The sequence below is a fragment of the Nannobrachium achirus genome (genome assembly GCF_963921795.1).
Source record: "Nannobrachium achirus genome assembly, chromosome: 15".
In the NCBI taxonomy this organism is placed as follows: Eukaryota; Metazoa; Chordata; class Actinopteri; order Myctophiformes; family Myctophidae; genus Nannobrachium; species Nannobrachium achirus.
Genome location: NC_137822.1, coordinates 5,105,396 through 5,129,354, shown reverse-complemented (window position 1 = coordinate 5,129,354; position 23,959 = coordinate 5,105,396). Strand labels below are relative to the sequence as shown.

The window sequence follows — 23,959 nt, the reverse complement described above, 5'->3', positions numbered from 1 at the left end:
ATTGAGTTATACGCAAGTCACATGCAAGTCACATCAAACTGTACAAACGTCACTTGCTGTGCGACCCGAGCGGGAGGCGCCACTGATGTGACAGTTATAACAGAGCGCGAGTATTTACTATTTTGATTACAGCGCGCTGAGCACATGAGAAAAACAAGAGAGGAGAGAGAAAACACATGAGCTAAAAGTAAAGAAAAGTAAAGAAAAGAAGAGAGAAAAACAATATTGTAACATGTGTCGCATTTCCTGAACGTGATCAACTAACGCCAACGTTGTTATGTAACGTCATGGGTCATGATGCCAACGTTGTTACCATGGTAACCAAAGCAGATATGTAGACGCAGGGCAGCTTTGGGCTGACACTGTTAAAATCAGTCAGAACGCACAGATCCGATCTGGTCACTTGCAAATGCAGTATGAAAATTCGGGCCAAAAGATCAGATCTGGGAAACAAATCAGATTTGGGCTGGATTTGACTGCAGTGTAAATCCGGCCTAACTGATTTGATGGTTCTAGACACTAGACCAGAGAGATGTTTGGCTCAGTTGTGCTGTGACAGGTTGAGTCAGAGATGCTGCTTGTTGATGGCCTATGCCCCAGAAGGGGTAGTAGGCACTAGGCATAAGTAAATGAGTTAGTTTAGGCCTGTCTCATACTGCCAGTCTCCTCAAAAGGGAGAAAAGCCAACAACAGACAAACAAACAACATGGGAAATGAATCCTTAAATGTCTGACCTGCTGGTACACAACACTGAAGTGTTCCAGAATGTAATCCATGCTCTGTTTCTCTAACTTCTTACAGGAGAGGGCCTCAGCAAAGCAGTGAATTCCAACACAGTTCTTTTCATGCATGCAACGCTCCAGGTAATGACAGCAGGCCTCCTGAACAGCCATGACATTCAGCAGGTTTGCCGTTGCTAGCAGGGCCTAGAGAACACATAAACATAACAGATGTTTTTAAAACACCAGTGCAGGTCAAAAAGTAGACACTAGGGCTGTCACGATATGACATTTTACATGACGTTTAATTGTCACTCAAATAATTGGCGATTAACGATTTAATTGTGTTTTTGTCGTTGATAATTACATTTCTGTTTGGCTTTTAGGCTTTGAAGTTGTACATGGTAGATATGACACATAACCTAAATATACAAAGAAATTACTGACATATTTGACAACTTACTTAAAAAAATAACTTTGATAGTGGAAATAGCCGATCTGCAAGCTCACAACGCGCCGCGATGCGACACGTTGTGAGCTTGTAGATCTGCTATTTCCACTATTTCAGACATTTTTCAACATTCACGATTATGACGATTATGACAAAATAATTGCGATAATGTCAAATAATCACGATTAGACGATTATGTAATAATTGTGACAGCCCTAGTAGACACGTGATAATGTTTATGATGATGATAGTACATCACCTGCACGTTTGCTGTCGAGATGAGCACCTTTGAAGTGTAGGCATAGTTCACCATCATGTCAATCATCTGAGGTTCTACTCCATTGATGGCTACTCTTATCTGCCGGGACTCCATCCACTCTGTTGTAAACATTGCCTGTGCAGGTTGAAAAGGTTGGTTTTGAGTGTTTATTGTTCATGCATGTCTTATTTACATTGTGTGAACAATTATACAACAAGTAGTTTCGACGAAGCTATCCGATTGGTTGAAATAGCTTTCTACCTGTGATGATAATAAGCATTATGGAACAGGTTTCATGGTAAAGGATGTGTTTTACTGTGTTTATCGGCACACCAGCCTAGCTGCAGACAGAACTCTGCTGTTGCCTCGTTCCTGCAGCTAGGCTGGTGTGCCGATAATCACGATAAGCACACCCTCTCATGTAATATTGCTTAATTTATTGGTTGTATTAACTTCAATATAACATTATCTTACATATCATTTTCCGAATGTCTGTCTGTCTGTCTGAGTGAGTGAGTGTCTGTCTGTCTGAAACAGCGTTTCTCCTCGGTGGCTGGAGCAATTGATCTGAAATCGCATCACCATTAGCATATGAACACACCTGACATAACTGTGAAGCCCGTTTGTCACTTTCACAAATCGTATGCTGTATATTAGCATTTTTATGGTGTATCTACTATCTATTCTGCATCTAGCATGAGGCACATCTATTCTGCATCTAGCATGAGGCAACATGTTTAACCAGCTCTGTGTGTGTGTGTGTGTGTGTGTGTGTGTGTGTGTGTGTGTGTGTAGGCAGGCGGGTGTGTATGCAGGCGGGCGGGTGGGTGGGCGGGCGGGCGGGCTGGGGGGGAGGTGTATCTCTGTAGCCATTAAACGAAACGGGTATTTCTTACATTGATGCTCCTACATATTATCATGCAAGCACCAGTTAAAGTTACTTTCCATCCCTCATATACTGTATGCACAGTGCACATCCCATAACCCACACACTGCACATCATTTTGGAGCTCATATCTTTAAGGGCTAGTATTATATATTGTAAAGTCGAGGATGAGTTTACCTCAAAGTAAGGGCTAAAGGAGGCTAGTACATTACGATGACAGGAGAACTCCTGTCCCCCACAGCACAGAATCACATCACAAAACTCATTTTTGAGCCGTAGGTTGTTGAGGCCCTCTAAGATCTTGTTGGGAAGTGTGTTCTCCACAAACACAAAGCTGTCACTGTCCAGTGAGGACAGCGCTACACTGGTGTCATCCTCCTGAACATCCATAGGGCAGGAGGGGAACGTGGCATCATCCACTGGAATCATTCCAGCCATGTCTGTCTCCCTTTGCTAGAGCAGCCTATAGGACAGTAGGAGGAGAAGGAATACATTATCAGATAGTAGCTTTTGTTTGCACATTACCTTTTCAAACTCTAAATACAGATAACACTTACAATAAGATTCATAACCCAATTTTTTTGCATGTACGATTAATGTTGCGGATACAGCAATGTGGCTTTGTGTATTTCTATGAGCTTGTTAACATATTAAAAAAAGTCATTGTGTCGCTTTGTATTAGCCTACAACATAGTTTAATTAATCGATCAACACGTTATCATTTTGCAGGGTGTTGTTGACCGCTGGTTAAGGGAGAGTCATCCATGATGACCCACCTCAATATGATCCTTGAATTTCTAATCTACACCAATCTTTAACAAACATCCCGAGTCTTGATACAAGGAGTCTTATTCTTATAATTCATACTTGTCGTCTTTTCAAATGAAGTCTTTGCATTTTTGCATTTGGGGTCCGTACATCTAAACGCTTAAGTCCCATGAGAGAAGTTCTTACCCAGTATGGAAACAGATGTTACAGTTATGTACGCCCGGCCCATCACAAGTAACCGAATATCCCGCATTGATCAACAAAATACAGATTTGATGACTGAAGTAAAGTAAGACATCCTTAATAATGACTTCTCATCTGGGGGTCCTCCCCCAGAAAATATTTAACATAGTAGATGTAATTGCCAATCATCCTGGAAAATCCAGGAGCATTGACAAGCCTGCCCAATGAGTGTGGACAATTTGGCGAGTTGGATTTTTGGCGAGAAGACCGGTTACCCCATCAACTAGGGTGATCTACCGGTTGGGACGTGTATTGATACAAACTAGAGGAAAATTGCTGCTGATCTTATTAAAATGCGTTTTCGAACAATATGGAATATATACAGGTACTTCCGAGGGTCCGTACATATTATTAACATCACTGTCCATAGTGTAAGCACTTTATATTTGAAACCTGACCGTTTAATGCCACAGTGCAAAGACTATTTTTGAAAGAAACTCCAAGACGGCTATATCATTATAACTCATGAGCTTCATTGAGCTTACAGAGCTAGCGCTACACTACACAGACAAGGTGGAGCTGTTCTACAGTTAAAGAACATGAAATAATGTTAATGAAGTACATTACGTACCGTCTCTATGACTTTGTGCAAACAACAGAAAGAGTTCACAACAATCCTCCTCCCTCTGTTCTTCCTCTAAAGTGTTACAAACTGTATTGTTTTGTTTACCTTATACTACAACAGAGATTCTTGTAGGATAACGAGCTCCTTTATTTCTCACATTAAGTCACGGCCAGCTTTGATATTCTAATTATGGACGTTTTAAAAGAAAATACGCTTTTAGCACCGAGCTGGCTATTCTTGAATATTTCCGGGGTAGCTGCTCCTACTAAACCCATTGGTTGTGGACCCAGGGTGGGCGGTGCTATCACTGAAGAACTACCCAATGAATCTCCTGGAAATTGACCAAAGGAAAACACAAGACTGTGGTTGTGGATCAGATCCGGTCTAGAGCGGATATGAAAACGGCATGTATGCGTGTGTGTGTTATGAGCGTGCAAATGACCGGATACAGTAGGCGGGCTCTGCACCGGATCAGAGCACTGAGCCGTAAAGAGAAACCAGGCTTTCCACGTGCTGTGGAAAGCTTGTTGGTGCCGTTCGTCACGTGAGAGGAAAGGAAATCAACTGTTGTTGTGCCAGCTGACATTATTAGCAACATGGCGCCCAGATCGAAATCTAAGAAGAAGCAGAAAACGCAAAGAAAAGTTAGAAAACTTAAACAAGACAACGTGGTCAAGCTTGTCACACGTGGGAAGATTTCAGGACAGTTTTCTCAAAGCAGTTTCAGTAAACTCTCTCCTCTTGTGCGCGTCCATTTGGTAGACATCAGTGATGAATGGGAGCTGCAAACAGGACACGTTTTTCTTGGCTTCATCAAAAGTGGCCGATACATTCTGTCCTACACCAAAGAAGACGTGCCTTACGTGGAATCAGAATCAGAAACGGATGATCCAGAACTATACCGATTGCGTCAACAGGCCAGATCAGAACGACCTTTGTCGGGCTACAACTACACTCTGTATTGGTGGGAGTTTAACCTGCACAGTGAACTCAAACTGGTCCAACAGGTGAAACTCTTTGCAAATCAGGATGCTGAAGAACATGACCTCCAGAGTCTTCATGTGTGTGAGTGGCCCAATGACGACTCCAACATTGCCATCTTTGGCTATGACACACGGAGCACCAGCACAGATCAGCTCATGATTAGCTTTGAGACTGATTTCTCGTGCAACTGGTTCGTCACCATTGCTCCCAACCCTCCAGCCAAACCCTGCTCTCTCTGCTCAGCCATGACCACACACTCAGGTAGTGGTGTCAGATGCCTGGAACACGGCTTTGCGCTCCATGGCGAGTGTGAAGTGGACAATCCCTTCTCCTTACAGCCAGCCTTGCAGCTGAAAAAGGACAAGGTCATCCTGCTGAAAGAAATCAGACATTTGGTGGCCTGTGCCTTCTACCTGTGTCCAGCAGGTGAGCAGAGCCAGTCCTGTCAGATGCTCTACACCAAACGAGCAGTTCCTCCATCAGGTCAACCCTCTTCTCCTCCTTCCATGCTACCTCAGGGATCGGCTGAAGACAGACATCCATCCACCGGGTCCCCTGCCTCGTCCTCCCCATCATCATCAAACCTGCCCTCATCCTCGTCTCAAGAGGCAGATCTCAGTAAGCCCAGCTACATCAACTATAAACGCCTCCATTACCGCCTCCCACTGCCAGGGGCAGCGAGACAAAGAGACGAAGAGACATATAAAGGCACTTTACATGCTACAGATTTGAAGGGGAGGGAACAGATGTTGCTCCCCGGTGGTCCATGTGATGGCCAGAGCTTGTGTGTGGAGGAGATGGCGCTGAATGTTGGTCGTGCTCTCTCTGTGTTTCTCCATGATGATCCTCGGAACTACAAATTTGACTTTGTCATGATGGAAGTGTGTCCAGAGACCGACACAGTTTTGATCGGCATTGGCCTGTATTGGGAAAGTGAGGAGCGCAACATGAGGGTCAGCTGGGACCTCGGCACAGGGCTGTGCAGTGTCATTGGGGTCAGTGACCTCACAAAACAGGTCCCTGACAACAATCGTCACTACGATTTTGGTGACCCTGGTCTCCCTGTCAGTTCTCACAGGAAGTCCTGTGTGGACACAGTGATGGAGCGTTCTGTTCCAGAGAGCAGCTCTCACCGCGTCAATGTCCTCCTGAATGTAGATGATGATCTGTCCAACACAGTGTTGGCAGACAATGAGCGATGCACCTGGGTGACAACAATATGACACTGTCCGACTGTCGTATTGGTCACAAATAGATTTTTTTCTTTTTGAATAAAAATACAAAACGCACACATAGCCTCATCTTTTATGTTGAGCGCACAACTTAATCTGAGCAAACCTGCTGTTTCTGATTTTGATAGACACTTTTGAGATATGAAGATTTAGATGGCTTTTTGTTTTAGTTTTGTTTTCTTTAAATACATATTAGACATGTTAAGAAACACTGCTCTGTAAAATGATTACTGTGTGAAGATAAGATATGTTACAAGGAAGCAATAAACAAGCAACTAAACTGAATACAAAAAAAAAACGTTTTTGTTCCATTCATTCAGGCAGGTATATATGAAAAGATTTATTATTTCCAAGTGTGGGTATTAGCCCTATTCACGGCCCGCCCACTCAGCAACTTCCTGGTGCTGAAGTCACGTTTTGAAGGGTAAAACCCTGCTAAAAGCCCATAGCACAGAAATCGCAAATTCAATGCAATTTTCGAATAGTAAAGTACAGCTAAAATACAGCTAGCATGATCAAGAACACAAGATAGTAAAAGGCACAAAGCATTATAATTTACTTTACCGTTCGAAATAATGATTTGTTGGCTTAAGTCCAGTGATTTCTGTGTTATTTTACCCTTCTAAACTGACGTCAGCGCCAGGAAGTTGCTGAGAAATTTGCAGAGTGGGCGGGCCGTGAATAGGGCTAATTGCCATGTTATCGTTTCTTGAAACTGATGTAAAACATTTTCCTCAACTGAGTCAGCAGCATTAATCTGGAAGGAACTGGGAGTTTAAAATGGGATGTAAATTCTTTGTTTAAAAGAAATGCCTGCCGTTTGCAAAATAAAAATGTCTCCATTATGAGCACTGTCCAACTCTTTTTTATTTTAGACACTAGTCCATGTCATCACTAAACCATTTTTTTAAGCCCAAGGAGTGTTTTTCTTGCAAAACAAATGCTTGCAATTAGGAAGGGAATATCTTAGAATGTCCTGGAATAAATTCCTTACCAAAAAATGACTTCACCAATGTGTTTGTAAAGGTGTCTAGTAACACAGACTGAAATTCAGTTTCCCTAGGAGAATCCTTGACAGCTGCTGAAAGTTGGGGTCCCATTAAATTAACTATACCGGATAAAACACACCAAAATAAATATGCTTTAAGTAGTATGTGAAGGGGTCAAACTAGGGGTTTTTCATTATTCTGAATCCATTGCAAGCATTAGTTTTGCACAAAAAAACATTCCTTGGGGTCAAGGTGGCTCCCACAAAACTGAAAAAAAAACATAGTTTTGTCGGGCAGTTTTTTGGCCAAGGAATGTTTTTCGTGCAAAACAAAAGCTTGCAATGGATTCAGAATCATGAAAAACTCCTAGTTTGACCCCTCACATGTTACTTAAAGCATATTGAATTTGGTGTGTTTATCCTGTATAGTTAATTTAATGGGACCCCAACTTTCAGCAGCTGTCACGGATTCTCTAAGGGAAACTGAATTTCAGTCTTTGTGGGACGTATTACTAGACATCTTTACAAACACATTGGCGAAGACATTTTTTGGTAAGGAATTTATTCCAGGATATGACTATTTCTGAAGATATTCCCTTCCAAATGGATTCAGAATAATGAAAAAGCCTTAGTTAGACCTCTCTCATGTAAGCAGATTTCTTGGGGGTAGGCAACCTTAGGCACAGGTGCCAACATTGGCACAGGGAGGGTGATCACTAGCAGAAGTGTGTGAGAGGTTTTTTCTTTATTCATTAAATATTCCCAGAAAAGTTAAGTCAATTAAATTATGTCTATATGGGAGATACTAGGGTTATTGCTCTGGGTTAGTTTAATGACCATTACATCCTCAAAAATAAATATCCGCAAAAGAGGATGGAGAAAAACCTAAAATCTTGTATAGGTATAGCTTATGGACAATCAAAATCAGTTGGAAATATTTTATTTTGACGTGGTGACATAATTAAACAATGACACATTGACTAACAAGCAAATGAAAACATGGCAATTAATTTCAAAAAGGTCCCATGCTAGCCTATCGTACACTGTATATTAAGTGAATGGGATCCCAACTTCCAGCAGCTGTCAAAAGTTCCCCTAGGCCTAGGGATATTGAATTTCAAACTTTGTACATGTATTACTAGACACCTTTACAAACACATTGCTGAAGACATTTCTTGGTAAGGGATTTATTAATATCCATTCCCCTAAAATCTTCACAGCCTAATATCATGTGGGAGAATGTGTACTTGCTATTGCATGATTGAACCAGCAGATGGCTCTCCAGTGCCATTTTTAATGATTTGTTGTTCACTGTTTTTGTTCACAGAGACAAGACAAATACACTGTCAATCGTAAATGTGTAAAATGGATTATGCTATTTCTAGTGATTAGTAATGTTATTTAACTAGATTATATTGTTGCTGTCTGGCTTGCTGGGGTGGGGTGGGTGGGGGGGGTTGTAAATTAATGCCTTACTTCATCATATGAGTAAAGACTGAACAGTAATGTAGTGAAAATGGCAAATCTACAAGACACAAGACGAAGCTATTGCCACTGTTCCAAAATCTTTTTAAAGTTGTTTTGGCACATAAAATGTTTTCTTTCCACCCCACAGCAACAATATTATATCACATTTGTTTCATAGGTCTCTCTGATCTGTGTATTTTCTGAGCCCTGTATCAATATGATCCATCCTGACTATGTTGTGCCCATAAATAGGTGTGTATTTATTCTGCGTGGCAGACTGTGGATGACTTAACCTAAACATAAGTCCGTTTGTAACTTTACACTATTTATGGTACCACTGTTAAATCATTAAATAACTACATTTTTGCATCTACCAAACCCTCTGTGCATATATTCCCTTTGTGTTAGTGTGTCTTCTTTTGTTTGCATGGCAGGAAGTCTAGTGCAAACATTTTTTGTTGATCATATATTTGAAATGTAATATATTTCTGTGCACCGCTTGCAAATCAAATGATATTGAATAACCCTTTATTGTTTCTGACGATTTCAAGGTTCGTAGTATCAATGTTTAGGTTAGAGCTCACTGTAAAGACATAATGGAGTAATTAATCAAAAAAGAATTTTATTTTGCAAATGACAGGCATTTCTATTCAACGACCAGGAACTTACATCCCATTTAAACTCCCAGTTCCTCCCAAAGATCAATGCTGCTGATTTACAAAATGATAACATGGCATGGCAATATTCACACTTGGAAATAAAAACAAATCTTTTTATACATGCCTGTCTTATTGAATGTAACAAATATTTTTGAATTCAGTTTAGATGATTGTTTATTGCTTCCTCGTAACATAATATCTATCTTCAAACAGTAATCATTTTACAAAGCAGTTTTTCTTAACCTTTCTATTATGTAGAAATGACTCACTCCAGCTCTTGGTTGACTCTGCAGTATTGTAATGCAGTACAAAAATAAAACAAAAAGCCTCAAAACAAATATCTGAATCTTCATATCTCAAAACTATCAGAAGTGTATCACAATGCAAAACAGCAGGTTTGCTCAGATGAAATTGTGTGCTAAACTTAAAAGGTGAGGCTGTGTGTGTGTGTATTTTGTATTTAAGATCCAGTCCGACATCGAACACGCTACGCTTCAATGTCGGAGGAAAAAGGCTGCATGTTAAATCCTTGCAAAACATTGGCATATGACAGGAACAATTACCTTTTTGGCAACGACGAGAGACTTGTTCTAAGATAAAGTTAAGAGTCAAATTAAAGAACTGTAAAGCTATAGGCCTGGGTAACAATAACATGTCTGAAACAAATAGGCCCCAAATAGGCTTGTTTTGAAAGTGCCAATAGGACAATTAAATATTTTGTTCTTCAGTTATGTCAACTCAACAAAGAAATTAAAGGGGTTGATAAAAACAGATTTTTGTGAAGTGAAGAATGTCAATATGGGCAGCAGAGACTTTGAAACCATTTGCTGAATTCGGTAACCAACCTTTCAGTTTGTGAGATATAGACACCTTTACAGAAGGAGAAAAACAAAAACCGTCACAACATGTGCCCTCTCATTAAAACTGGGATTATTCAACGTGAATAATAGACTGACTGACACCGCTCCCTGTGCCACCATCATCCTTCAGTGGTTCTGAACCATCTTTCTCTCAGTTCACAAATGATGTCTGCCTCCTTCCTTAGCCAGAGAGACACACAGCTGAAACAAATGCGAGAAGAGGGCATCTCCCCCACAATTTCCCATGAGTCTGTGTCTTCACGGTAACGTTCGATGGTGCGGTGAGGAGGCCTACATGAAGAGAGACAAATAGTAAAAAGTCAAAAGTTTGACGTGAACAAGCAGCCACCTTTTCCCAGGATTTCATGAAGCAGCAGCCTCTTACCTGCAGTCATCCCATCCTCCCAGTACGTAGATCATTCCGTCCACCACAGCTACGCCAGGAATGGTGCGTGGCACTTTCATGGGGGAACACATGGTCCACTGGTTGGTCTCTGGATCATAGCAGTCCACCTGATCCGTTGGCTCTATATCGTCATTCACACCACCTGCCAAATAAACAGGAATTAACAGGATAGTGACTGTTAGTGGCAGTGATGTATTGGTCCGGTCACGCCGGACCATCTTTTTTTGTCACACGACTTGTATAGTAGGTGTTAAAGGGATACTTCACTTTCAAAATAACTTTTGGTCATTTTATTGTCTAATCAGGCTTTTATGAACACCCTGAACAGTTTTTAATTTGATTTAGATATTTGATGTAAATGTTACCAGGCCCTCCTCCTGCAGGACGCCTCCCCATACACACCCATTGTAACTTCAAACTTAATTTTAACTATGACAGATTCATTAAAAACACCCATTATTTTTTCTAGTGACTCATAATACATCCCTGATACGTGAGCAGGCCGTGTTTTTTCCATAACTTCTTTCATTTATTTTTTTATAATTCTTTGGGGAAATGGAAATAATTAAATACATAAATTAATTATTATTATTAAAAATAAATGAATGGCCTGCTCACGTATTAGGAGGGTATTATGAGTCACCAGAAAAGATAATGGGTGTTTTTTTCCTTTTTTTTGCTCACGTATTAGGAGGGTATTATGAGTAACCAGAAAAGATAATGGGTGTTTTTTTGGGGGGGTTAAAATGGAGTTTGAAGTTACAATGGTTGTGTATGGGGAGAGGCCCTGGGCCTGAATGGCCTGATGACATTTACATCAAATATCTAAATATTGAATCAAGCAAAGTAAAATCTGTTCAGGGTGTTCAAAAAAGCCTGATTAGACGATAAAAAGACCAAAAGTTTTTTTGAAAGTGAAATATCCCTTTAAGCGACGTATGCGTGACTTCATGAAAATCGCGTACCCCCAAACATTTGAATCAGCAATGCAACACTGGTTTGTGGACTCCATATCATGTGCCTAAAACATAAAGGTTCCCAAACTTTTCAAGCCGTGACCAAGGGCATCCCCCCCCCCCCCCACCCCCCCCCACCCCCAGTTTGGGAACAACTAGCCTAAACCAGAGTCGTCTAATCAGAGAGTCCTGCCACTGCGGGGTCAGAAACAGCGCTGGTCACGTGGTTCATTGTCACTTTACACCTCATAGACTTCAATGCATTTTGTAAACTTCCGGTTCGCCGTTTGTCACTATACGCCAATAGATGTGTGCGTAGAAGACCTGGCCCCATGAAGTGAACGGGAGTGACGCAACTCTCCGTAGGTAGAAGGCTCTGGCCTAAACTAGTCAAGTTCAAAGGTCTATTATGGAACTAAGAAGAGCCATTAAAACAGGTACGATACCCACGATGTAGATTTTTCCTTTGAGAACGCAGGCAGCTAAACCACCACGTATAACAAGCACAGGAGCTACTTCTGTCCATACAGTTGTGTTAGGGTTGTAACTGTAGAGCTGGGGCAGGCTTTCAAAACCATTCTCCTGAAGAACAGTAACACCTAGGACCCAGGAGGACACATGGCAAAACGTTAATCTGGACATTTGCACTTAAAGGACAACTTTGTTTTTTTACAACAAGGGTTCATATTTTAGATTTTAATTAGAGAAAAGAAAAAGTGGGTGTTAAAATGTTTTCATTTATTCTATTGTTTTATCGCGTTTACCGTCACGTGCTAAAATGTGCATGTGTACAAGTGGCTAAATATGTCTTTTTAGACACAATAAGCCAGCAGTTTCTTTGTTGCTATTTACAGTAACACTTATAGCCCCCATAAGTCACATCCAACCATGAAAGGTTGCGTTGTATCTTGGGAATGGGCTTATTCTGTGTAAAATGACATATTTAGCCACTTGTAAGCATGCCCCCAACCACTGAAATAAGAATCTCTAAAACAATAGAAACAAGTAAATGAAATAATAAACACTCATCTTTTATATTCTTTAATTACAATCTAAACCCTTGTGTAAAAAACACAAGGGTCTGCGCTCCAAGGAGCGGAGGAAAATCCTCGCTCCAAAGCCGCTCAGACCCGTTTGAAAAGTCGCTCGCTCACGCTCACGTCAAAAACGGCCCACTCCGCTCCCCGCGCCGCTCGCGCTCCACTCCGCTCGTATACTCTGTCACGGGGACGCTGTACTTCGCGGGGGAATCGTTAAAACGTCTGGGAACGTGTTAGGCACACCAGGTGTTAAATGTCTGAAAATATACACATGAATCCAATATAGTACAGATGATAGTGCTGTCAAACAAGTTTATGCAGTTACACTGCTACAGTGTATGAACTCTATGAAAAAGCTTAATCTGCAACACAATTATATACAACATGTACAGTAGTAGGGGATCCTGCTTCATCTCTCTCTCAGGCAGCTAGGGGGTCCTTGGGCTGAAACACGTTGGTGACTGCAGGAGTATATAAACATCTTCCATACCAATAAAATAGAGCAGTCCGTCTAGTGCCACCACAACAGGGGCATCAGAGTGGTTACAGGCACACATGGAGTCAGGAGCTTTTATGAGCTGCCAGGTGTTGATGTCGGCGGCATAATGGTCCACATACATCTGAGGCCTGTCGGCACCCACTTCTCTGTAGTGACTCACTGCATACACATAGCCATCCAGCACCGCCAGGCCTATGGACCATGTGGGATTGTGAAAGGAAAACAAGACTGGGTCAAAATCCTGTTATTTGGCTGGAATACAAGAATGACATTTGATACATGCATCTCATTATCTACATGTCATTAACCCCCTTCCAAAAGGGAATTCGCCAAAGATCTTCAAGATTCTTGAAAAAGATGCCTTTCCAGAACAAATCAGGTTTTCCTAAATTTTTAGTATGTTATTTAGTGTAACCGTTGTTAGTAACAGAATTAATTGACCAATCTGGTAACAATTGCTATGCATACCATGTCTATAATGCATTATAAACAGACTTGTAATGCATTATACACTACTTATAACACTGTATAATTATAGCACTCATAAATATTCATAATGCTTTATAACAATAATGATAACACATTATAAAGTATTCTATAATGACAGGCCAGGTAATAAATGCATTGTGATATGCATATAACAATGTATTACAGTTGTAAGCCCTCCCAAGTACTCAAAATGCAATTATAAACCATGTTACAATGACTCTTCCTATATTCATTCTCATAGTTGCAAGACATTATAATCATGTTATAATGCTTTATTTTATTTTCTATATGGTATTGTGAGTCATTATGAACGGAAGACAGACGTACTGATAGACTTACTGTAATCACTCTCTTCAATTTCTGCATAATTCATAGGAGCCATCTTCAACCAGGAGTCATCATGGGAAGGATCATAGCGCCACATACTGGTTGAACCATCATAGGATTCTCCTCTGGCTAAATACAAAGCAGAGTCTATGGTGGGAGAAGAGCAGAATTAAAACAATAAGTTAATATGTCATTATTGATAAAGAAATAAAGATGTTGAGAGAGCTCAAAGTACATGACAATATGCATGAACAACTTGAAAGGTCTTCTCCGATACCAGATGGGCATGAAAAATGCCTCCATGCCTTGGAGAATTTCATTAACTTAATGACACAATGGCCGCCATGTGAATATGGTCTATTGGAGAAGGACTGATTAAATGACTTCAGGTGCTGGAATAATAAAGCTTCACAATCTGGACATTGACTTTGTTTTTCAGTTGGCTGAAACAATCTCCTGCCATGTCTAGCAAAGGGGGAGAGAGCACCATAACCCTTTCCAATCCACCTCTGTCCTTAAAGTTAAAGGTTTACATTTTGCAAAATATATCCATTCAAAGCCTAGCCTTGTTTGAACGGTTAAAGTTTACATAATGTTATTGTATTGTTTCTACTCCAGTTTCCTGTGATGGCAGTGCACAACTCACCTAACACAACCACACTGGGGTTCCGTACAGCAAAGGGCAGACTGGCCAAAGTCTTCCACTGATTGGTCCGGGGGTAAAAGCTCTCAACCCTTGTACTGCTGTCATAATCTCCTCCCATTATCAGTATCACTTCACATGCAATTAGAACATGAAAACAGAACCTTTTAATACACAGAAGGTTAGAACACAAACAGCACATTTTAATACTGGAACAGAATCACACCTAGTGTGAAGTGAGCTGTGCTATTTGGGAGTAAATGTCCTTAATCGTCCTGCTAAACTTGGCTTTCTGTGGTGAGTGTCAGTGCTAGAGTGAGAGGGTATATGATGTCACTGTTGTGATGTCATAGTGATAAAATTGCTAACTTGGACCAAGATGTAGGACAGGCTTCAGAGCCCGGACATTTTTGGAGGACCAGACAAAGTCAGATGTTGGAAGAAAGAAAAAGAAGAAAAAAAAAGAAATGCACCAGGTGTGAGAATTTGAAATGTTATGATGAAATTAGCAGTCGCTGCATGAAACAACGAAAAATTATGTATAGGTCATATATAGTTAATTAAAACAACATATATAAGGCACAAATCTAAATCAAAACATGACAATGAATCATTATGTAGCATTAATAGCTATTGTAACTAAACTCCAAATGCCACACCAAAGAAAACATAAATACACATTGTATTGCCAGGTAGGTTTACATATTTGAGGATGTTAAAGCACTGGAAATGCCAGCTAGAAAACCGTTCATGTATTGTTTTCAGGCATCAGGTGCAACATGCATGCATTGTGTGAGGCACTGAGGCAGGGTACCTGGGCCACTGCGTGGTTGAGCTCTATGACTGTAGGTGCAACATGCATGCACTGTGTGAGGCACTGAGGCAGGGTACCTGGGCCCCTGCGTGGTTGAGCTCTATGACTGTAGGGCAGCAGATCCTGGTTCTTGGCCTCAGAGAGGAGCCTCTGACAGCCCTGGGATTGTTTCACCACATCCAGAGACTCAATCACATCATGGAGGAAGGAGGGGCTGATGAAAGGCAGACGGACATGTTCTAGTACCTTCAAAAACAAATAGAACACTAGTTATTCACTAGTCCAACTATATGGGCTGAACAACAATAAAGTTTGCTTTCAAAACTCTACATCTGCCTGAAGACAAGGTGAGGTAAAGTAGATAAAGTATGCCACCATTGAATACTGTACGTTTTATATCCTATATGTTTAGGAAGTAAAATCATGACCATTATTTATATTTTCATAATCTAATTCAAACTACATGAAGCAAGATGCTCCTGAGCTACACCCATAAGTGTGGTGTGCAACAACAGTGTAATCCTAACTAACTAGGGGACGTTCTATAGTTAGGCCTAAATCAGAAATTAGCCTACAAAAACAAATATGTTGCTACATACTGTACATGTACTGTAAGCCCCTCCCATACACTAAAATGTGTTCCCGGCCTGAATGGGTTAATAAATGTAGGAGACAGATGACAAATTTCATGTTTTAGACAGTTAAAAAACGATGCATCTCCAATTCTCCTTAGCAGTGCTTCAAACACACGACAGACTCCAGACACATTGCTTTGACTTCTCTATGGTCTCTCTCTAGAAAACCATAAGATATGCTGAGAAGTGACAGACCTTTTCAAAGCTGTGCCCAGTAGAACACTTGAACCACACCAGGGCAGCCTCAAACACCATCTCCTCCTTGGGAACATTAAGATCATCACTGGAAAGAAACTCCGTCAGCTTGTTCAAAGGGAGAGAGAGAAACTCGTCCTAGGGGCCGAAGAAATACAGTAGACTAGTTAATACATTACAACCATGTTCCTATACTCCTGGAATAACCTTTTCTCTACTCAAGTGCCCACTGGTGACATGTCCTTTTGGTAAAAAAAGAAATAAAATAAAAATGAAGTGACAGTATCTTGTAAGTTACTATGAAAAGCTCCACCGGCTGTCTGTCTGTCCGTCACGTCACGTCACACTTTTGCCCTACTCTTATCTCTGCCACCGTTGCCCCTATCCATGCCAAATTCCAGACACTGCTCCTACAGATTTTGGACTAAAAGCGGTACACAGTACCTCTAAAGTCATGTCATCAACATTGATCTGTCCCATTTCCCATATTCCCTCCTGATTGGCTATGATTGCCTTCTAAAGTTTGTGTATACGTCTATGCGACCTGACGGTCACTTATCTCCTGATTAGGGTCTTACTGGTATTCATCTTATCACTGGCCAATAAGGCCGGCTTTACACTGCCAGCGAAATCTAGCCTGAATCAGATCTGAGTCACATCAAAAGTGGAATCCGATTTTTTTTAAATAGTCTAAATCCAGACAGGTCACATGCAGGTCACTTAAAATCCGATTTTGAAAAACCACATCCAGAGGTGGTTTCAAATCCGATCCATATCGGATCTGACTGAGGACATCTGTCTCTTACTGCGAAAGCAGTAACCACATCATTGAGTTATACGCAAGTCACATGCAAGTCACATCAAACTGTACAAACGTCACTTGCTGTGCGACCCGAGCGGGAGGCGCCACTGATGTGACAGTTATAACAGAGCGCGAGTATTTACTATTTTGATTACAGCGCGCTGAGCACATGAGAAAAACAAGAGAGGAGAGAGAAAACACATGAGCTAAAAGTAAAGAAAAGTAAAGAAAAGAAGAGAGAAAAACAATATTGTAACATGTGTCGCATTTCCTGAACGTGATCAACTAGCGCCAACGTTGTTATGTAACGTCATGGGTCATGACGCCAACGTTGTTACCATGGTAACCAAAGCAGATATGTAGACGCAGGGCAGCTTTGGGCTGACACTGTTAAAATCAGTCAGAACGCACAGATCCGATCTGGTCACTTGCAAATGCAGTATGAAAATTCGGGCCAAAAGATCAGATCTGGGAAACAAATCAGATTTGGGCTGGATTTGACTGCAGTGTAAATCCGGCCTAACTGATTTGATGGTTCTAGACACTAGACCAGAGAGATGTTTGGCTCAGTTGTGCTGTGACAGGTTGAGTCAGAGATGCTGCTTGTTGATGGCCTATGCCCCAGAAGGGGTAGTAGGCACTAGGCATAAGTAAATGAGTTAGTTTAGGCCTGTCTCATACTGCCAGTCTCCTCAAAAGGGAGAAAAGCCAACAACAGACAAACAAACAACATGGGAAATGAATCCTTAAATGTCTGACCTGCTGGTACACAACACTGAAGTGTTCCAGAATGTAATCCATGCTCTGTTTCTCTAACTTCTTACAGGAGAGGGCCTCAGCAAAGCAGTGAATTCCAACACAGTTCTTTTCATGCATGCAACGCTCCAGGTAATGACAGCAGGCCTCCTGAACAGCCATGACATTCAGCAGGTTTGCCGTTGCTAGCAGGGCCTGGAGAACACATAAACATAACAGATGTTTTTAAAACACCAGTGCAGGTCAGAAAGTAGACACTAGGGCTGTCACGATATGACATTTTACATGACGTTTAATTGTCACTCAAATAATTGGCGATTAACGATTTAATTGTGTTTTTGTCGTTGATAATTACATTTCTGTTTGGCTTTTAGGCTTTGAAGTTGTACATGGTAGATATGACACATAACCTAAATATACAAAGAAATTACTGACATATTTGACAACTTACTTAAAAAAATAACTTTGATAGTGGAAATAGCCGATCTACAAGCTCACAACGCGCCGCGATGTGACACGTTGTGAGCTTGTAGATCTGCTATTTCCACTATTTCAGACATTTTTCAACATTCACGATTATGACGATTATGACAAAATAATTGCGATAATGTCAAATAATCACGATTAGACGATTATGTAATAATTGTGACAGCCCTAGTAGACACTTGATAATGTTTATGATGATGATAGTACATCACCTGCACGTTTGCTGTCGAGATGAGCACCTTTGAAGTGTAGGCATAGTTCACCATCATGTCAATCATCTGAGGTTCTACTCCATTGATGGCTACTCTTATCTGCCGGGACTCCATCCACTCTGTTGTAAACATTGCCTGTGCAGGTTGAAAAGGTTGGTTTTGAGTGTTCATTGTTCATGCATGTCTTATTTACATTGTGTGAACAATTATACAACAAGTAGTTTCGACGAAGCTATCCGATTGGTTGAAATAGCTTTCTACCTGTGATGATAATAAGCATTATGGAACAGGTTTCATGGTAAAGGATGTGTTTTACTGTGTTTATCGGCACACCAGCCTAGCTGCAGACAGAACTCTGCTGTTGCCTCGTTCCCGCAACTTCAATATAACATTATATTATATATTGTAAAGTCGAGGATGAGTGTTTACCTCAAAGTAAGGGCTAAAGGAGGCTAGTACATTACGATGACAGGAGAACTCCTGTCCCCCACAGCACAGAATCACATCACAAAACTCATTTTTGAGCCGTAGGTTGTTGAGGCCCTCTAAGATCTTGTTGGGATGTGTGTTCTCCACTAACACAAAGCTGTCACTGTCCAGTGAGGACAGCGCTACACTGGTGTCATCCTCCTGAACATCCATAGGGCAGGAGGGGAACGTGGCATCCACTGGAATCATTCCAGCCATGTCTGTCTCCCTTTGCTAGAGCAGCCTAGGAGGAGAAGGAATACATGATCAGATAGTAGCTTTTGTTTGCACATTACCTTTTCAAACTCTAAAAACAGATAACACTTACAATAAGATTCATAACCCAATTTTTTTTTGCATGTACGATTAATGTTGCGGATACAGCAATGTGGCTTTGTGTATTTCTATGAGCTTGTTAACATATTAAAACAAGTCATTGTGTCGCTTTGTATTAGCCTACAACATAGTTTAATGAATCAAACAACACATTATCATTTTGCAGTTATGGGTGTTGTTGACCTGGCTGGTTAAGGGAGAGTCATCCATGATGACCCACCTCAATATGATCCTTGAATTTCTAATCTACACCAATCTTTAACAAACATCCCGAGTCTTGATTGCGACCGTAGGTCGCAGTTACTTTTACACTCTCATACTATCCAAACCTCCACCAGCCGTCAGTCCGTCCGTCCTTCCTTCCTTCCTTCCGTCACGTCACTCGTCACACGTCACACTTTCCCCCTACTCATATCTCCGCCACCGTTGCCCCGATCCATGCCAAAATTTCAACACAAACTCCTTGCCAGCCAAACTACAACCTCCAAGGACCCCCGGAGCTCCAGGGACCCCCAGGTCCCTGGGGGACCCCAGATGTAAAAAAAATGACCAAATGTGCAAAAATGACCACCCCAACGGGGCTGCTCACGGGGAATTCCCGGGGACCACCGACTCCTGGTGCTCCAGAACGGATGCAAAAGTGGTGGCGCCCCCAGTGGAGGACCCCCTCCACTGCGGCTCACATAAAATGCCTTAACTCGGGCTAGGAGCGACCGGGAGAGCCGGGGCCGGTACCTATTCGTCCGCCTCGGCGGTGCGGAGACCCCACCCATCATTTCTCACATGGCCGATTCTTTTTAAAACACATTTTTGGACACTGCTCCTACAGATTTTGCCCTAAAATCACGCAAATCGCTACACAGTATCTCTACAGTCATGTAATCAAAACGCATCTGTCCCATCTAGCGCCACCATCAGGACGATTTTGGTAAAACAAACTTTTGGCCTATTTGTGGAGATAAGCGACCAATTATCACCCCTCACTTCTCACATGGCCCTCTTCTAGCGCCACCATGAGGCCGATTCTTGCAAAACACATTCTTGGACACTGCTCCTACAATTTTTGCCCTAAAATCACGCAAATCGGTACACAGTATGTCTACACTCATGTCATCAACTTGGATCTGTCCCATATAGCGCCACCTTCAGGCCGATTTTTTAAAACATTTTTGGACACTGCTCCTACAATTTTTGCCCTAAAATCACGCAAATCGCTACACAGTATGTCTACACTCATCTCATCAACATGGATCTGTCCCATATAGCGCCACCTTCAGGCCGATTTTTTAAAACACATTTTTGGACACTGCTCCTACAATTTTTGCCCTAAAATCACGCAAATCGCTACACAGTATGTCTACACTCATCTCATCAACATGGATCTGTCCCATTTAGCGCCACCTTCAGGCCGATTTTTTAAATTTTTGGACACTGCTCCTACAATTTTTGCCCTAAAATCACGCAAATCGCACAGTATCTCTACAGTCATGTAATCAAAACGGATCTGTCCCATCTAGCGCCACCATCAGAACGATTTTGGAAAGACATTCTTTTTTTTGCCTATTTGTGGAGATAAGCGACCAACGGTCGCTTATCTCCCGATTAGGGAGTCTTACTGGTAATTCATACTTGTCGTCTTTTCAAATGAGTCTTTGCATTTTTGCATTTGGGGTCCGTACATCTACAACATAAACGTTTAAGTCCCATGAGAGAAGTTCTTACCCTATGGAAACAGCTGTTACAGTTATGTACGGCCCATCACAAGTAACCGAATATCCCGCATTGATCAACAAAATGCATATTTATCCGATCAGTGGCCATTTTCGTTGTATGCCATCAACTAGGGTGATCTACCGGTTGGGACGTGTATTGATACAATCTAACTAGAGGCAAATTGCTGCTGATCTGATTAAAATGCGTTTTCGAACAATATGGAATATATACAGGTACTTCCGAGGGTCCGTACATATTATTAACATCACTGTCCATAGTGTAAGCACTTTATATTTGAAACCTGACTGTTTAAGTAGATGTACGGACCCCAAATGCCACAGTGCAAAGACTATTTTGAAAGAAACTCCAAGACGGCTATATCATTATAACTCATGAGCTTCATTGAGCTTACAGAGCTAGCGCTACACTACACAGACAAGGTGGAGCTGTTCTACAGTTAAAGAACATGAAATAATGTTAATGAAGTACATTACGTACCGTCTCTATGACTTTGTGCAAACAACAGAAAGAGTTCACAACAATCCTCCTCCCTCTGTTCTTCCTCTAAAGTGTTACAAACTGTATTGTTTTGTTTACCTTATACTACAACAGAGATTCTTGTAGGATAACGAGCTCCTTTATTTCTCACATTAAGTCACGGCCAGCTTTGATATTCTAATTATGGACGTTTTAAAAGAAAATAAGCTTTTAGCACCGAGCTGGCTATTCTTGAATATTTCCGGGGTAGCTGCTCCTACTAAACCCATTGGTTGTGGACCCAGGGTGGGCGGTGCTATCACTGAAGAACTACCCAATGAATCTCCTGGAAATTGACCAAAGGAAAACACAAGACTGTGGTTGTGGATCAGATCCGGTCTAGAGCGGATATGAAAACGGCATGTATGCGTGTGTGTGTTATGAGCGTGCAAATGACCAGATACAGTAGGCGGGCTCTGCACCGGATCAGAGCACTGAGCCGTAAAGAGAAACCAGGCTTTCCACGTGCTGTGGAAAGCTTTCTGATGCCGTTCGTCACGTGAGAGGAAAGGAAATCAACTGTTGTGTTGTTGTGTCAGCTGACATTATTAGCAACATGGCGCCCAGATCGAAATCTAAGAAGAAGCAGAAAACGCAAAGAAAAGTTAGGAAACTTAAACAAGACAACGTCGTCAAGCTTGTCACACGTGGGAAGATTTCAGGACAGTTTTCTCAAAGCAGTTTCAGTAAACTCTCGCCTCTTGTGCGCGTCCCTTTGGAAGACATCAGTGATGAATGGGAGCTGGGAAGTTTGGGAACAGGACACGTTTTTCTTGGCTTCATCAAAAGTGGCCGATACATTCTGTCCTACACCAAAGTAGATGTGCCTTACGTGGAATCAGAACCAGAATCAGAAACGGATGATCCAGAACTACTCCGATCGCGTCAACAGGCCAGAGAAGAACGACCTTTGTCGGGCTACAACTACACTCTGTATTGGTGGGAGTTTAACCTGCACAGTGAACTCAAACTGGTCCAACAGGTGAAACTCTTTGCAAATCCGATTCAGGATGCTGGAGAATTTGACAACCTGAGTCTTTATGTGTGTGAGTGGCCCAACGACGACTCCAACATTGCCATATTTGGCTTTGATGCACAGAGCACCAGCACAGATCAGCTCATGATTAGCCTGGAGAGTGATGTCTGGTGCAACTGGTTCGTCACCATTGCTCCCAACCCTCCAGACAAACCCTGCTCTGTCTGCTCAGCCACGACCACACACTCAGGTAGTGGTGTCAGATGCCTGGAACACGGCTTCGCGCTCCACGGCGAGTCTGAAGGGGACATTCCCTTCCCCTTCCAGCCTGCCTTGCAGATGAAAAAGGACAAGGTCATCCTGCTGAAAGAAAGCAGACATTTGGTGGCCTGTGCTATCTACCTGTGTCCAGCAGGTGAGCAGAGCCAGTCCTGTCAGATGCTCTACACCAAGAGAGCAGCTCCTCCATCAGGTCAACCCTCTTCTCCTCCTTCCATGCTACCTCAGGGATCTGCTGAAGACAGACATCCATCCACCGGGTCCCCTGCCTCGTCCTCCCCATCATCATCAAGCCTGCCCTCATCCTCGTCTCAAGAGGCAGATCTCAGTAAGCCCAGCTACATCAACTATAAACGCCTCCATTACTACCTCCCACAGCCAGGGGCAGCGAGACAGAGACAGGATCTTGAATATCGTTGTAATTTAGATGCTACAGATCTGAAGGGGAGGGAACAGAAGTTGCTCCCCGGTTGTCCACGTGATGGCCAGAGCTTGTGTGTGGAGGAGATGGAGCTGGATGTTGGTCGTGTTCTCTCTGTGTTGCTCCATGAAGATCCCCGGGACTACAAATTTGACTTTGTCATGATGGAAGTGTGTCCAGAGACCGACACAGTTTTGATCGGCATTGGCCTGTATTGGGAAAGTGAGGAGCGCAACATGAGGGTCAGCTGGGACCTCGGCACAGGGCTGTGCAGTGTCATTGGGGTCAGTGACCTCACAAAACAGGTCCCTGACAACAATCGTCGCTATGGTCTTGGCCCTGGTCTCCCTGTCAGGTCTCACAGGAAGTCCTGTGTGGACACAGTGATGGAGTGTTCTGTTCCAGAGAGCAGCTCTCACCACGTCAATGTCCTGAATGTAGATGAGGATCTGCCCAACACAGTGTTGGCAGACAATGAGCGATGCACCTGGGTGACAACAATATGACACATGCCTTATCGGTCACAAATAGATTTTTTCTTTTTGAATAAAAATACAAAGAGCACACATAGCCTCATCTTTAATGTTGAGCGCACAGCTTAATCTGAGCATACCTGCTGTTTCTCATTTTGATACCCTTTGATACTTTTGAGATTTGAAGATTTAGATTGCTTTTTGTTTTAGTTTTGTTTTCTTTTATACATAATAGGCATGTTAAGAAACACTGCTCTGTAGATATATGAAGATAGATATATGTTAAAAGGAAGCAATAAACAAGCAACTAAACTGAATACAAAAACATTTCTGTTCCATTCATTCAGGCAGGTATAGCCTATATGAAAAGATGTATTATTTCCAAGTGTGAATATTGCCATGTTATCGTTTCTGA

At 41.9% G+C, this 23,959-nt stretch overlaps 4 protein-coding genes across 5 annotated transcripts; 2 read left to right on the top strand and 2 right to left on the bottom strand.

The window, feature by feature from the left end:
• Positions 1-650: 650 nt before the first annotated feature.
• LOC308299164 (kelch-like protein 20) lies at positions 651-2,753 on the bottom strand (the record flags this gene model as incomplete). The annotated part of the gene is made up of 3 exons (XM_080742882.1): positions 651-926; positions 1,430-1,564; positions 2,493-2,753. The coding sequence occupies 3 exons, from the start codon at positions 2,751-2,753 to the stop codon at positions 651-653; spliced, it is 672 nt and encodes a 223-aa protein (XP_080599008.1).
• Positions 2,754-4,487: 1,734 nt separating this feature from the next.
• LOC308299163 (DDB1- and CUL4-associated factor 15-like) lies at positions 4,488-6,098 on the top strand (the record flags this gene model as incomplete). The annotated part of the gene is made up of 1 exon (XM_080742881.1): positions 4,488-6,098. The coding sequence occupies one exon, from the start codon at positions 4,488-4,490 to the stop codon at positions 6,096-6,098; it is 1,611 nt and encodes a 536-aa protein (XP_080599007.1).
• Positions 6,099-12,620: 6,522 nt separating this feature from the next.
• LOC308299536 (kelch-like protein 20) lies at positions 12,621-21,571 on the bottom strand. 2 transcript variants are annotated; one of them, XM_080743335.1, is made up of 9 exons: positions 21,456-21,571; positions 18,771-19,053; positions 18,342-18,476; positions 17,647-17,838; positions 16,086-16,223; positions 15,333-15,501; positions 14,445-14,573; positions 13,811-13,945; positions 12,621-13,174 (listed from the first exon to the last, which is right to left on the bottom strand). In XM_080743335.1, exons 2-9 carry the CDS (start codon positions 19,026-19,028, stop codon positions 12,912-12,914), a joined length of 1,419 nt encoding a protein of 472 aa, XP_080599461.1. In that variant the 5' UTR covers positions 19,029-19,053; positions 21,456-21,571; the 3' UTR covers positions 12,621-12,911. The 2 variants fall into 2 exon arrangements, with proteins under 2 accessions (XP_080599461.1, XP_080599460.1); XM_080743334.1 differs by having other exon boundaries at positions 21,357-21,489.
• Positions 21,572-21,951: 380 nt separating this feature from the next.
• On the top strand, positions 21,952-23,577 carry LOC308299162 (DDB1- and CUL4-associated factor 15-like; the record flags this gene model as incomplete). Its single annotated transcript, XM_080742880.1, has 1 exon — positions 21,952-23,577. One exon carries the CDS (start codon positions 21,952-21,954, stop codon positions 23,575-23,577), a length of 1,626 nt encoding a protein of 541 aa, XP_080599006.1.
• Positions 23,578-23,959: the final 382 nt, after the last annotated feature.